General features: G+C 40.7%; 1 protein-coding gene across 6 annotated transcripts in view; it reads right to left on the reverse strand.

Moving 5' to 3' along the window:
• phldb2a (pleckstrin homology-like domain, family B, member 2a) overlaps positions 1–16535 on the reverse strand; it is a 55419-nt gene that overhangs the window by 21125 nt on the left and 17759 nt on the right. For 4 of the 6 annotated variants that reach the window (XM_036595374.1, XM_036595370.1, XM_036595372.1 and 1 more), the window contains exons 5-8: positions 12918–13235; positions 7890–8024; positions 3117–3254; positions 2673–2801 (exon numbers count right to left, since the gene is read on the reverse strand). In XM_036595374.1, the coding sequence (XP_036451267.1) occupies positions 2673–2801; positions 3117–3254; positions 7890–8024; positions 12918–13235 (720 nt within the window). The remainder of the gene's footprint in view (positions 1–2672; positions 2802–3116; positions 3255–7889; positions 8025–12917; positions 13236–16535) is intronic. The other 2 variants (XM_036595375.1, XM_036595376.1) reach the window with 1 other exon arrangement.

Below are 16535 nucleotides of genomic sequence, written 5' to 3' on the forward strand. Positions count from 1 at the left end.
AACCACAGCTGTATTTAATTTAGTATAATCACATTCAGAGCACATACACCCATCAGGCGTAACATTCTGACCACCTCCTTGTTTCTACACTCATTGTCCATTTTATCAGCTCCACTTACTATATAGGTGCACTTTGTAGTTCTACAGTTACAGACTGTAGTCCATCTGTTTCTCTGATACTTTGTTAACCCTCAGTGTCACTGCTGGACTGAGAATAGTCCACCAACCAAAAATATCCAGCCAACAGCGTCCTGTGGGCAGTGTCCTGTGACCACTGATGAAGGAGTAGAGGATGACCAACACAAACTGTGCAGCAGCAGATGAGCTATCGTCTCTGACTTTACATCTACAAGGTGGGCTGACAAGGTAGGAGTGTCTAATAGAGTGGACAGTGAGTGGACACAGTGTTTAAAAACTGTCTGATCCACTCATACCAGCACAACACACACTAACACACCACCACCACGTCAGTGTTACTGCAGTGCTGAGAATGATCCACCACCCAAATAGTACCTGCTCTGTGAGGGTCCATGGGGGTCCTGACCACTGAAGAACAGGGTAAAGGGGGCTAACAAAGTATGCAGAGAAACAGATGGACTACAGAAATGCACTACCACTATAGAAACAAAGAGGTGGTCATAATGTTATGCCTGATGGGTGTAAAGTGAAGATAACAGTTGAATATTAAAGCTTTAAACTGAGAAGTTTACATCATTTTACTGTTTGACGTTTTCGGCATTATGAAACTTTTTTGCTCTGAGCCCTACTGAGGTTTCACTATTTAGAACGAATTCTCAGCAACAGTTGAATAACGTAAATAAACAGACCAAGCTTAACAGAATAGATTCATATTCCCACACAAGAATCTTACGAAGGGACAGTCGCAACCCAAATGTTAAGAAAAGCCAATTTAGCCTTTCAACAAAAATTTAGCCACCTTGGGAGCCACAACACTTCATGTCCATTTTACAATCTTGGCTGTAAATATGTCTCAGTAGTACTAATATAGGCTAAAAATTTTATATAAACAAAAACTCAGTCTTACTTTGCTCTGCTTTAAGCTTTAGCTCAGCTATAGCTGCTTTTCTCGCATCTCCGGCAGGAAACTTTTCCACAAAAGTAGAACAGCGTCTTGTAAAATGTCTCTCAACATTCAACTGTTTCACGAGGCTGAAGTCGCTTCTCATTCGAATTTTCCCGTTCCACCTTAAATGATGCCTGAGGTGCCAGAACTGCTGCACCATTTTAGGTGGAACGGGAAAATTCAGCCTCGCAACTTTTTAGTGTTCGTCAGTTTGTCGTTGCAGATTAAACGTATCAGGAAACCAGCTGGAGTGATTATTAACACAAATAGGTCCATTAGACTCCAAATTATCAATGTTCATCTTAAATCTCTCTCTTTGCGGTTTCGTCAGCTACTAGCTAGGCGAGACTGTGTCTGTGTTGCTATGGTGACCAGCAGTCTGCGCTGATCTTCAGGGTTAAAGGGTGAATTAGCAGTTCTACATTAACTCCAGAGTTCAAGACCATTTATTGTTAAACTGTGTTGAACGATCAGCAGAGCTTTATTTTACTGTAAAGGAGGATTATTTTATTTTTACCTACAAATCTGATTCTGCTGTGGAGCAACAGGGCAGTAAAAGAGCCGCATGTTGCCGACCGCTGATCTATATGATGGTTGGCATCAGCCATTATTGGTAAACCGCGGTTTTACTGGCATCATAACATTTCTTTATTATTATACCAGGGATTTGAACTCATGATCTCCTGAGGGCAAAACCTTACACAGCATTGTGCATCACTGCCCTGTTTAACTCTGTCTTAGCAATTCACAGTAACATGGCGTAACAGAAAAAGAAAAGTTTTTATGAAGAGCACTGATGAAATAAGTGTAATAAAAGATAATTACAGAAAGCTAAACTGAAAACAAATCTTGGTATCTCCCTCAGCGCTGCAGTATTTATATTATGAGAGTCTGAAGTAATATAAAGAATATAGAGAAGGGTGAGACTTGAAAACAGTCAATCATATCAATCAGTAAAGCACTGTTTACCTAAAGCTTTTGGAGCGTACATTTAAAATATAAAATACAAATAGAAAATTATATCGGCTGATATTATCTGAATTTTTAGCCTTTTAAAATCATGATTGGTCTCATTTTACAGTGCGATCATTTAGTCTACTAAGTATTTGTACTTTACCTAGAGCAAAGTTACTGTCTTCACTGCCTACTGCCTCCAATAAGAATCAGCCAAAAAAGTATGACTGGTTACAATCTCAGTTACAGAATTAGATCAGCTTTGTTCTTTTCTCCTCCGATATCTGATCCAGCTGGAATCAGCCCCGAAATCATTACTGGGCTTTGGATCTAATATCTTTAATACAAAGACGCAAACAGCACTCGTCCTCTTTCATCTACACAAGACAGAAAGCACACTGACGAAACCGCTGGCACACACACAACAGTCCAAACCCAGGAGGTCTAGAAGATCCGCCTACCAAGATGAAGAGAGCAGACTGCACAGAGGAGGAAAGGAGCTGTTGGAAAGGAGCCGGAGCCTCTGAGTGAGACGGGGGGGCGAGTTAAGGAAGCTGAAACAGTGGAGGGAAAGACGGAGGTGCGGTGGGTGCAGCAGGAGAGAGTGATAAAGGCCTGCAGGTGGCTGACTGACCCTGGAGAGCTGACTCTGGAGCTGTTCCTTCAGCGCTTCCGGACACGAGTCCAGCTGGCTCTTCTGCTCTGAGATCAGCTCTGCTAGCTTCTCTACTTTAACCCTCTCAGCCTCCAACACGGCTTTGTCCTATAGAGCATCGGCGGCCCGTACGCGGACACACGACAGACACACACAAACAAGGAGGAGGGATCGAGAGAAAGAGCAAGGCTGGGTTAGAGCAATGGAAGAGGAAAACTGGAAAAACAGGTGTGCTGAGAAGGCAAATGTAGGTTTACCACATAGAGGAAACACTCATGGTCACTAATATTTCAAAATAATACCCATGACCACGTGTGTATATCTTCTCTACATTCTCCTCGTTTTATGAGTAACTATACCTTACGTAGCTAAACGGCTCCACTATTTCAAGGCTCTTCGTGTACCGAGTACAGCCGGAACTACCTGAGTCTTGTCAGTGTTGGTGGTTTTCTCCATTTTGCTCATTTTCTCATTGAGCTGCTCCAGTGTCTCCTTATCTGTCTGCAGCAGAGCCACCTCCGCATCCTGCTCCCCCTCCAACAGCGCCTTCTCCACCTCCATCTACAGAGAGAGAGAGAAACAGTAGTAAAATGTCTTCGTCCTTGTTTTCCAAAAGTAAAATTGTTCAAATCAACACATTAAATGAAGACCAAGACATTATATATACACTGGCTGAGGTACAGTTATCTTGTATCTACACTCATTGGCCATTTTACCAGGTCCACCCACCACATACACAGGGTTAAACTGAGATTTCTATTTTTTCCATGGGTGTCAATAACATGGCAACAATATTGTTGTGATATTATATTCATTTACTTTACTTGCTGTTTTTGTATTCCTTGCTTGTCAGTTTTTGGCATCAAAATTACATCCAAAAAAGCAAACAAAAACAAAACAAAACAAAAAAATTACACACACACACACACACATATACATATATATATATATATATATATATATATATATATATATATAGCTAGTGAGTGATATGCAAATACAAATTTAGTCAGTTTGTGTTTCTGCTGTAATTAATCAACTTACTTTTTATCAGCAAGAACATATCCATCTCAAGCAAGCATACAATCTTCTATGCAAATTCTCCCAATTTAATTTCATATTTTTCTTTTTTTTTTTTATTAGCTGTGTGACAATATGCATAATGGAAACCAGCCATACTTTGGCAAAAAAATCTAAATTTTACCCATACTAAAGTTGCAGGGTCAAAAGTTCATGGCTACTGTGTTTTTAGGTGCAACATACTTTCTTGTGTCTATAAAAGGCCACCTGACTGACGTAGAACACAGCAAAGTTCATTTATATTGTAACATTTGTAGACTGAGGCAATTTAAAGTGCTTTACGTTAATGTCGTTGTCTCATAAAAACCTTGCATCTTCATTTCTGTCGTTTTTTTACTTTTTTGTGCCAAACAATGTGCTGAATTTCACAGATATGCAAGGTTGTCAAATTTAGTGAAAACACGCATCAGGTCTACTCTGTAAACACGTTTGATTTGGCTATGTCTGTCGCAACTGCATCTGGGTATGCAAACTCAGTTAGTGACCTGCGTGACAGAATGCTTTGGAATTAATCTGGATTTAGCAGGATCAATAATGGTAAATAATCTAGACTTCAGCACAGGCAATAATTTTTCAAAATGTTTGCACAGGTCAGTGGTTGGGATGTAAACAGAGTCATTCAGAGTGGTTTAATGTAAAATGGTTCATTGCAGAGAAACGTATTGAGTTAGATCTCTTTACAGTGGTGGTGATACGAACCAGGAGTCACAACGTCTACAACTCAATTATACAGCCATTTTATTTACCATCCAAAGTGACCAGTGAACCTACACGCATCTTCTGAGCTTTTATATTTACATTTACAGCATTTGGCAGACTCTCTTATCCAGAGTGACTTACAACTTGATCATTTTACACAGGTAGGTGAAGGTAGTGTTAGCAGTCTTGCCCAAGGACTCTTATTGGTATAGTGTAGGGTGCTTAAGCAGGCAGGGATTGAACCCCAGTCTACAGCGTAGAGCAGAGGTGTTACCCACTACACCATACCAACCACTCTTACATGCAATGCTGATAATAGTAACTAGTGATAAATCTAGTAAATCTTGCCCTACATTTACCTCTCCACCATGAATGGACTAAAGAAATTCCTTTTTAATGGGAGTCAACTCAAACAGTGAACAATATAAAGTATGTTTCTCCACAGTTTTGGAGCTACGCGGCCGTATAAGGCTGGAAACTAGTCTAACATAGTTTTGCCCACATACTTTGGACAGTAAGTCTGCCATGCTCAGACTTGTTTTTCTTTTAGTTCTTTGTTTTATTACACTTACTAAGTGATGTGCTCAGAGTGGGTCGTGGTGCACTGAGTTATGTGAAATGCTGTACATGGACAAAACAAAAGCTGCATCGCCTACAGGAGAAATGAGCCAAGAGCTGAGCTGTAACAATAAGATCCTCATTAAAGTGACAAATCACAAACTCACCCTGACTCTGCGCTCTTTCTCTGTCTCTCTCTCTCCTCTCTGTCTCTCTCTCTGTCTCTCTCTCTCTCTCTGTCTCTCTCTCTCTCTCTCTCTCTCTCTGTCTCTCTCTCTGTCTCTCTCTCTGTCTCTCTCTGTCTCTCTCTCTCTCTCTCTGATTGTGTTTGTACACTGTATGGCCGACAGTTTGTGAACACTGAGCACTGATGAAATAAGAGTAATAAAGGTCATTACAGAAAGCTACACCAAACAAATCTCGGTATCTCCCTCAGCGCTGCAATATTTACATTATTTTAGACCGAGAGTCTGAAGTAATATAAAGAATATAGAGAAGTGTGAAACTTGAAAAGTCAATCATATCAATCAGTAAAGCACTGTTTACCTAAAGCTTTTGGAGCGTATGGTTTAAATATAAAATACACATATAAAGTATATCGGCTGATATTATCTGAATTTTTAGCTATTTAAAATAATGATTGTTCTCATTCTACAGTGGTTCACAGTGCGATCATTTAGTCTACTAAGTATTCGTACTTTATGCAGAGCAAAGTTACTGTCTTTACTGCCTTCAAAAAAACGTTTTGGCCAATAAAAATCTGCCAAAAAAGTACGACTGGTGCAGCCTTACAATCTCAGTTACAGAATTAGATCAGCTTTGTTCTTTTTCTCCTCCGATACCTGATCCAGCTGGAATCAGCCCGAAATCATTACTGGGCTTTGGATCTAATACCTTTAATACAAAGACGCAAAGTAAGAAAACAGCACTCGTCCTCTTTCATCTACACAACACCTGCTCGTCCACGCTTCTTCCAAAATCAGGAGTTTGTCCCCTTCTGCTGCAGTAACTGTCTCTTTACGCTAAATGTTGGAACATTGCTGTGAGGGTTTGATTGTATTCAGTTGGAGAAGCATTAGTGAGGTCAGGCACTGATGTTGGATTATTAATTCTGGATCACAAACTCCACTCCAGTTCATCCCAAAGGTATTTGATGGAGCTCCATCTCGACAACGCAGCTCCACTGCTTCACCGCTCGATGCTGGGGAGCATCACACTCCTCTAGCCTACGCTTGGCCCTTGACATGGTGACCTTAGACTCATGTGCAGCTGCTCCAGAGCATCCTATTCTACTGTCAATGCTCTTCTATAGAGATTATACAAGTGTGTGTGCCTTTGAACTCCTGTGTCAGCAGTGAGTGACCTTAATGCAGCTAAATTTACTAATAAGAAGGGGTGTCCACAAACTTTTGGACATATAGTGTATGTGTACTGCTCCTGTTGGTGATATCTCTATACAGTATGCCACAACACACATTCTCAGCACATCACAATACATACTTATAGCTCTGTAGTAAGTAATCAGTATGACTATCAGAGGAATATATCACAGTAAAGACAATCAAAACTGGATAAATTGCTGTTGTTGCTAATGACTGTAATGGTAACTGTAATGATTATAATTGTAACAATTATTAAAGTTCCTCCAGAACAGAGCTTTTCTCATCAAACCTCTCTGAATGATTTTGTTTACGTTTTAGCCATTTAATTGTGTTGATGTTTTGAAATTCCTCTTTAATGATTGAGGCAAAATGAACAGATTTATTTAGCCACATTGTGAAACAGTTGGACGGATGTGAGAATTTGTAACTGTTTAGTGGTCAGTGCAGTTTATCATAGTTCATAGTGACCATATTTACATTTCCATCAAAGTTCAGTGGTGGTGGTGTGTTAGTGTATGTTGCGCTGGTGCGAGTGGATCAGACACAGCAGTGCTGCTGGAGTTTTTAAACAGTGTGTCCACTCACTGTGCACTCTATTAGACACTCCTACCTTGTCAGTCCACCTTGTAGATGTAAAGTCAGAGACGATAGCTCATCTGCTGCTGCACAGTTTGTGTTGGTCATCCTCTAGTCCTTCATCAGTGGTCACAGGACGCTGGTTGGTGGACTATTCTCAGTCCAGCAGTGACACTGAGGTGTTTAAAAACTCCAGCAGCACTGCTGTGTCTGATCCACTCAGACCAGCGCAACACACACTAACACACCACCACCACGTCAGTGTTACTGCAATGCTGAGAATGATCCAGTACCTGCTCTGTGAGGGGCCATGGGGGTCCTGACCACTGAAGAACAGGGTAAAAGGGGGCTAACAAAGTATCAGAGAAACAGATGGACTACAGTCTGTAACTGTAGAACTACAAAGTGCTCCTATATAGTAAGTGGAGCTGATAAAATGGACAGTGAGCGCAGAAACAAGGAGGTGGTCAGAATGTTATGCCTGATCTGTGTACCTCATCTGTTGCTGCACAATGTATCAGCCCCCCTCTACCCCATCCATCAATGAAAAGAGACCACCACTGACCGGATATTACTTGAATGGTGGACGACTTTTAGCAGAGCAGTAACATCAACACGGTAGAGCCATGTTACTGCGCTGTGTTGAAATGAGTTTATCAGGAACAGCAGCAGTTCTGGAGCTTGTACACACTTTAATGTCACCGCTGGACTGAGAATGGCCCACTAAGCAAAACTGTCCAGCCAGCCGCATCCTGTGGTCAGAAAATAACCACTGATGAAGGACTAGAGGACGACTAATAAAACTGTGCATGGAAAAGATGAGCTACAGTCTGCAGGGTGTATCAATAAGGCAGCTGTGTCTAATAAAGTGTACATCATCATCGCACCCTCTGTTACACACCTCTCTGACAGACTCGTCCATCTGCGTGTCTAAATCCTTGATCTTCTGCTCCAGCTCTTCAATGTTGTTGAGAACTTGGATCCTCTCCTCTTCTATCCGCGTCACTTCCTGCCTCATCTGCATGTCCTCCGCCACCTGGAAACATCAGTCACATGCTCAGTCCATCAGAACAGTGGTGAACATGTTGGTCATTCAAATGCTTTTTATGTTTTTTTTTAATATTTTAATAATCAGATTCATCAAATATTATTGAATATTTGTTGCAGCTCAAATGCAAAGTGAACGGAAATGTTTTGCCTCTGCTATTTATGGAATGTATGGCTTTGAGAGGTTGAATATGTGGTAAAAGAGGTGGGAGCGAGTCAAATTTCATAGTGCAGAATGAAGAGATGAGCTGATGACTATTTTCAAACACCTGCATCTTTCATACGAGCCACATCCTCATCTCAGTGCTCACAACCTCACAATCTCTTTCAAAGCAGCCTGTAAATCATGCTGCTGGGCTCCTTAAGACTCCCCAGTAGACTGAGCCCTCAGTTTTATAGCACTTCTGCTCTTCATGGACACTTCGCTGGCAGTATCTGGGGTCACATGGTTTCCAGTGACAGTCAGAAGGAATGTAGGAGACTAACAGATGGAGAGATTACAGTGGAGCTTCTGTCTCAGACGCTGATATTAGCATCCATCTCAAATTCCGATGACATTTACTATTAATGTCTGCCAGTGGAAAAACAGGCAGCTTCACCCAAACTTGGAACTTTAACTTTGTTTTATTATCAGCAAACTAATGTAAAAAAGTCCACAAGATCAGAGGAACAGAGAAACTGCACTTACAGTCACATGCAAATCTTTGGGCACCACTGCTCAAAAGACATATTTTGTTGATATTCAACACACTTTAAAACATATGTAGGACATTTTTCTGCAGTTTTAGTGCACAATTTCTATTTATTTGCTGGGTTTAACATACCATAAAAAATAAAACATAAAATGTGCCATAACTTTTGTGTAGGAAACATTTTATTTTTCATATTTTTCCCCAAAATGTTAAATTTAGCAAATATACAGTAATTGTGCATTAAAATGTGCAGACGTTTGTTCTCTGTAAAGGATGTAGTATTAGTATTAGTATAAGTATTCACTTATTTTCACTTCAAAATCAACAAAACACCATTTGAACAGGAGTGCCCAAACTTTTGCACACAAGTTTAAGTGAAAGTACTGGCAGTGTGTCAAAGCTTTACTGGAGCCCAAAACATACTTGAATGAAAGTCATTTATATGTACTGAAATATATGAAAGTGCAATATTTTAAAAGTTTTAAATATATAAAACTGACAGGCACAAGAAAAAAAAGAGAATAATCTCCTGTGGATGTGTGTATAAAAAATCTGAAGTATTTATCTTCAGTTAAACGCTTGATGGATACATTTAAAGCTGTGAATTTAATGGTAAAATTCTGCAACTCTGCAAAATTACAGTAATTATAAAAAAAATCATGAAGGCTCTTTCTGCAGCTCCCCTCCCTGCCATTCCACCAACTTTGATATTTTTTATCAACATAACCAAATAAAACATCTTTCCCTGTAACTCTGCTATGAGATTATCTAGAACATTGCTGGATGTCCGAGTGAAATTATGTTGAGCTGCTAGTGAGCAATGAGGAGTGAACATATCTCGCATCTCTCCACAAAGACAGTCGTGCCAGGATAAAAAAAGACTGCACAACTGCAGCTTTCGTGATTTAAAAACACTGTGTACAACTACCACAATAAAAAACACTGTTTAAACACAGTAAAAGCACTTTTATAACTGTTGACTTGCTTGCTTACCTACAAAGAATCATACATTACCGAATGAAAAAGGTCCAGTTCAGCTGAGAGACTGACAAAACAGGTGGAAATTGCATTATGACTACTGCGCTATGCAAGCGGCCACTGTAATGAGTGCCTTGAAGGTCTAAATGAATATGCTGAAAATCTAAGGAGTAAAAGTAAGTTTTTAAGTATTCAATTTTAATAATACTGTAAAGTACAACTCTTCCAAAATAAAACTAATAGGAACAAAGGACCATCACTGGGACCAATAAAGGACCATCACTGTAGCATTTCCACCCCTGTAAGGGTGGCATTATGTTTTTATTCTGTTATATAACAGAAAAGAAAAACAGATAAGCTGATACAAACTCGGGCAACTTTCTTCTCTTTCCATCTTTTTTTCCGTCTATCTCACAGTCACTTTTGTCTTCATCTCTCTCTCTCACACACACACACAGTAATTCCACTGGGAATACAGTCATTTCCTGCTCCTCTGTTTCTCTCCTTCTCTTTGAACCATCAAGTCATTACAGTTTTCCAATGGAAAATGGCTTATTACACAAAATGCCCTCATTCTAACTTCAGCTTGAACCTTGCAGAGCATACTGTGTGAGCAAAACCTGAATCAGACTCTTTCTGGACGTGGGACAAAACCTCCAAGCCCTCTTTAATATTTATGACTGAGTTTGGAGTCTAGGATGAATAGTGTTTCAGGAAACACATCAGCAGCGAGCGTCGAAGGAAGGAGCGCACTGCCTGGATGTCTCCCCGCACGAGCAGAACACTCAACACTGGCTCTTTCTTAAAAATGCGTCCAGAATTTTGACTTTTGAGCACCTATGCTAGAACAGATTTTGACTTACCACTTTATTTAAGCAGTAGAACACAGAGGGAGTGTGTATCACAAAATAACACCACGGCTGTGATTTGGTCGCCGTAGATCATCACAGCCGTGATGTTATTGGTGATAACACACTCCTCGAGTGTTCTATTGCTTTTATACAACAGTTAAATAAATACAGTAATAAATTAATAAACTGGGCCGTGAACGCGGCGTTTAATATGTTTTAATGTTCGCAGTTCCTTCACCAAATTATAGTTCCTTAACGAGCAGCTTGTTGCTACGTCAGAGTAACGAGCTCCGCCCACTCGCTGCACAGCCGGCAGTTCGTTCTCCAGCTCCTCACACTAAATTCCCAAACTGTCATCACCACTGAGCAGCTTTTCAGTCGGCAGCTGAGACAGAAGAACAGCTAAACAACCTGGAATCAGCCAGAAATGAACCCAACACCATTCGCCAAACTAAACGGGCTGTAAGATGCTTTACAGACTGGCTGGAACAAAACAACATTAATACTGATCTGGCAAAAACTGACAAAACTGAAATTTGATATTGCGGCAGTTTTATGGCTCAGTCCGATTTGGTCAGACTCTGAAGATCAGACTACACGTTTGGCGAATGGTGTTGGGTTCATTTCTGGCTGATTCCAGGTTGTTTAGCTGTTCTTCTGTCTCAGCTGCCGACTGAAAAGCTGCTCAGTGGTGATGACAGTTTGGGAATTTAGTGTCGTCTCATCTTCAGAGTCTGACCAAATCGGCTGTCGGTCAAATGTGATCTTAAAAGTGTCCATTTTCTGTTTGTGGCAAAGTAAGAAGTGAAAAACGTTCAAATGTCTTGAGCGTCTCCTACAGCTGACAAAGTCGTTGCTTAGCAACTGCGTCTCGGAGGAGTGATACAGTGTTTGTGAAAAACCTGTGATGTTATGGTGAAATAACAGCACAGTTAGAACGCTTCTCAACCAATCAGCTTACGTGGCCGGAAATAACTGTTGTATAATATACGTGTTTATTATGTAATAATACAAACATACAGACAAACATTTGCTTCCATATTTACAGACCATGAGGAGAACATTAGCCTGTAAAGTCTCACAGTTGAGCTTAAAAACTGCTGGTTTGCCAAAAGACTCATGTCTTTTGCCTTTGCTGTGGCCTCATAGCAGTGAGTGTAAATCTTAGAGGTTAAAAAGTCTTTTTTATTATTTTTCCCCCAGTTTTCTCCCCAATTTTGTCAGACCCAATTCCACCCACTAGTTAGGGCTCCCCCAGTCACATGATACTACCAGGGCTAGGAGGGCGTAGGCTAGCACAGGCTTCCTCCGAGACCTGTGAGGCACCACTTCTTTTCGAACTGCCGCTCACGCAAGGTCACTGGACAGCCAAACGCGTCCTGCTGAGTGATGGGGGAGAAGGGGGGCCATCCTACCCACCCAGAGAGAGCGAGGTTGTGCTCTCTTGGACTCTCGGCCACGGATGGCCATAGCATCACCAGGAATCGAACTTGCGATCTCCTGATAGGGTCAACGCCACTCGGGAGCCCCCTAAAAAGTCTGTTTGACTGGATGCTGCATGGCGGCTCCAAAGAAACAGCAGATATCAGACTCACACAATGGCAAATATCAGGCTATGTATTTGCAGTGCACTGCCCAGCATTATTAGCCAGTATGGCTCCAACAAATTAAAGCCAAGAGTGGTGATTTCACACACTTTCCTTTAAACAGGCTACAAAACAGATGCTAAACAAAACAGCCAGCAGCTAAATGGCCCTCTTGTCAGTAAAGGCTCTTCGGTCAGTGCTCCTGCAACAGTTTATATTTTTTTATCTTATATTTTTTATCTTCAGTATTATATATTTTGTCTATATAGAAACAAGTAACCAGCTGTAACCTGGTTAACTGATTATTATAGTTAATTGTTTTGTTTGATCATTCTCTTCTTGTTACTTCTTTGCTGTCACTTTGCTTATCTTATAAAAAGCGCTAATGTGAGGCTCCTCCCACTTCGTTGACACTTGTATTTCTCTATGAATTTAGGGTAATTGCACAAGTCTACATAATCCATAATCCCCTTTACAGCCGAGGTAACTGACAGAGTTAGACAGCTCTACAGTCCTGGGCTACAAGTTTTGTTTGTGGAGATTCAGACAAAAGGCAGAATTCAATGTGTGCAACAAGAAACTTCCTATTTTAAAATGTACTGACACAACAGAAGCCACTTCAACCCCAACAACTCCTGTGTTGTATTGCAGTTTGCAAGAATGACCACATTTATCACCTGAGCATTACGGAGTATTTTCAGGCTCTGTTATATTAACTAATCAACGCAGCCCAAATCTGAAGGCCTAAAGCCACACCTCACGGCGCTCGGCTCACCTTGCTCTGTAAGCGTGGGGATGAGGAGTGCGTGGAGCTGCGCAGGCTGTTGGTGGGAGACTGAGACCTGGCCTCTCTGTGACCACTCTGCCTGCGCTGCCTTTGGGGCTGGAGCTCCCCTCTGACCTTCACGGCCACGCCGTTCTCCGGAGCCGCGCCGAGCGAGTCTGAAAACACAGACTCGTCATCCGACACCTGCAGCTTCTCCAGCTCTCGGTTAATCTTCTGCAGGTCAGAGACAGCCGACACGCCAGAGCCGTTCTCCACACGGCCCAGTTCAGAGCACAGACTCAGGATGGTCTCCAAACGCTGGCGCTCCTAGAAGAATGAGAGAGTAAAGGAGTGAGACACGATACAAAAACGGTGATCTGCATTTAATTGTCACACTTCATTTTGTGCTATGTTTTAAAGTAGGGATGTCAGACTCAACCATTAAAAGGACCAGATTAAAACATCTCAGCAAATCAGTAGGCCAGCTGTGTTTTAATTTCATTTTTACTTAATATTCTGGGCCACTGTTTATTCAAAATACGCCAACACTGCAAGAGCAAAACAGGCATTGAACACTTGTTCAAAAATAATTCTTAAAAAAATAGCTTTAGGTAGATTTTTAAACTGCCTATTTGCTTGAACTGGACACCAGGCATCTTTTCTTTTTGTGTGTAACTGCAGGCCTGTAGATCACTGTTGGGAAGGGGGTCAGAGCACACACTATGTTGCAGTACATGCTGGGGACTGTAGCGCATTTCAGAGTGAAACAGGCTAAACATAATAGAAAATTACAAAAATGTAATGGGCCTGACTTGGCCCACGGGCCTTGTGTTTGACACATGGGTTCAAACCAGTAATGTAATCAAACTGCAGGTGGCATTAAGTTATTTTTTATTTTGTCGTGCGTGTTGTACACATTCAAAACAGAGATCACTTCACATGATCAACAAGCTATTAGAGCCATTAGCGCGTCACTCAAACAGTGTTGTGCTGTAATATTCAGATCACCGTTTGGTCTGACTGTAGAAAAACTGTTTCTGCATCTGGACTGTCACCTGCTTAAAAATGCATCCTCGATCACAACTTACAGGAAAAAATACATCAGAAACTTTTGTTGTTTCATAACAAAACACAGGACATTCAGCTGAAGCGCAGTAAGGCTGTAACTAAATGTTGCATTATTAAATAATCTGTTTTTTCTCTATTAATGAAATAATCTGTGTTTTTTTAAAGACCAAACCAAAACATCAGACTAAATTAACACTAACAAATTCTGTGCAGGCTTTCAGGGATTCTACACTACTTTACTGCAAACAGATAAACTAGGAAGCCTTATATGAAAACATGTAGTTTAATGTAAACCCTGTACTTTACACAGTAGTGTAAATGTGCACTAGCCAAGCGTACTGTGATCAGTCTCAGCGCTTTTTACCAGGTTTTTCAAAAAACTATTTTTTTATTCTTACTTGAGTAATTTTGTTTATTAATATTTTCTTATACTCGCCTCAATTATCACTACAGAAACAGGCCTTTTTTGCTGAAGTAGGGATTTTCAGTTCTCTCTCCACTCCTGATGATACGCCAAACCATGTCAAGTTGTTCAGTAATTCCACACAGGCTTGCTTATGTGGTTTCCAATACTATGGGTCAGTTTCCTGGAAAGGGATTAAGCTTAGTACTGGGCTGGACAGAATTATGAATGGTGATTCTCCATTAAAAGGAAAATGTGGTCCCAGACTAGGCTTAACCTCATTATGACCCCTTATGACTAATATCTACAAAAGGACAAATTACATGGCTAACAGTAGTAGCAGCCATCATAAAGGGAACGTTATGTATGTTTTGGGGATTTGGAGACCTCTCTGGTGGAAATGTGTAACTGCATGCAATGTGGAACAGAACATCTGGTAGTGCAGGGTGTGATTCAGACCCCTTTACCGCTGTGGTGTTCTGATGATTGCGAGCGCAGTGAAAGAGTATTCAAAGAGAACTCAGTTAAAAGTTAGTGAAGGACGTGTCTATTGTCTATCGTCATTGACTACTGACTCGTCATCAGTGTAACGCTGATTTTGCATTCGACATTGTCTGTGAGCCTGTGTGTGTGATGTTAATACATAAGATGTATGAATTGATCCAAAAACCACAGAATTCAACCAACATCTTTGACTTTTAATCAATATTTCAGGTTTTACAGGGTGACTCGCAGCAGCACAGAATATTTCAGTGTTTTTGTTCTCCTGATGTTGTAGTGCTACAAGCTTTAAGCTCGGAAACTATTAGAGAAAAATGTATCTGTCATATCTAACCACTGCTTTACCAGAGCCAAACCATCGCTTAAAAAGTTTACTTTATTTTCCCTGTGAGTGTGACTGAATTTAGCCCTCGCTAAATCATTAACATGCAGGAAAATGAACATACACAAAAAATATAGTATTGTGCCTTAAGAATCTGGGAAAATGATATGTAAATCTATTTATCTGGGCAGTAAGCATTTATCTAGAGCATTAGAGCAAATACAAATAAACAGATTAACAATACATTATGTTTTTAATTTGTTTAATTGTTCTGATGTTATATAGTGTTTTCACTGGCATAGACACGATAAATATTTTAAAACTGTCTTCTAGGCTGCCTAAACCGTTTGTACAGTACTGCATACTTGGAGCCACTATCATATATTTAAGATTGCAAGGAACCTCATTCATAAACAACTGGTGCACAGAACTACAGCCCTGCAGTCAGTTCAGACAGCATGTGACCAGCTGTGCTTCAGCACAACCGCCTTATCATATGACCCTCCAGAAGCACAACTAAATAACAAATTATTCACAAATAAAAGCAGAATGAAGCGAGTGAGACCACATTTAAGAACCACTTAAAAGCTTTAAGTGCAAAGCTTATAGAAATCCTACAAGCTGGTTTAAAGAGCTCTTACACATTCAGATCCCTCTACAGAGTGTAAGAGTGTGAGTTAATTAAGTGAATAGCGTGTGAAACATGGTGTGAATTAGCCGATGAATATCCCTTAACGTACTCCAGCACCAGCAGCAAAGAGATGGATCAAAGCCCTGTGGGCTCTTTCATGTTTCATAACAGTCTCAGAGGAAGCCGAGTGGGTCTAGAAGTACCAAATTACCATTTCCGCACGGAGGCCGACTCGGGGGTAAGGAGAAGCTTTCAGCTAGACGCCTCACTCGAGTATACGACTCACTGAAAGTTTGTAATTTTCTAAGTAATGTTTGATTTTCATACTTTTTAATTACAGAAAAAAATACACACAACGGTCGGCCTGTCACCATTACGAGATTTTAGCTGACGATTAATTGTCGTATAAGTAATTAAGGTTAATGATTAAACTGTCTGATTTCACGCAACTAATAAAGTACTAAAAGTCTAAAGCAGCAGAATTGGCTTATTAGCCATCTTGCTTAGCTAGCTCCTTACTTAGCAGCCAACAAGAAACACTGCGCTGTACTGAGCCTTCATTTATACAGTCAACCAAAGCTCACACCCATCAGGCGTAACATTCTGACCACCTCCTCGTTTCTACGCTCATCGCCCATTTTATCAGCTCCACTTACTATATAGGTGCACTTTGTAGTTCTACAGTTACAGACTGTAGTCCAT

This window comes from Colossoma macropomum, unplaced genomic scaffold (assembly GCF_904425465.1).
Source record: "Colossoma macropomum unplaced genomic scaffold, Colossoma_macropomum, whole genome shotgun sequence".
In the NCBI taxonomy this organism is placed as follows: domain Eukaryota; kingdom Metazoa; phylum Chordata; class Actinopteri; order Characiformes; family Serrasalmidae; genus Colossoma; species Colossoma macropomum.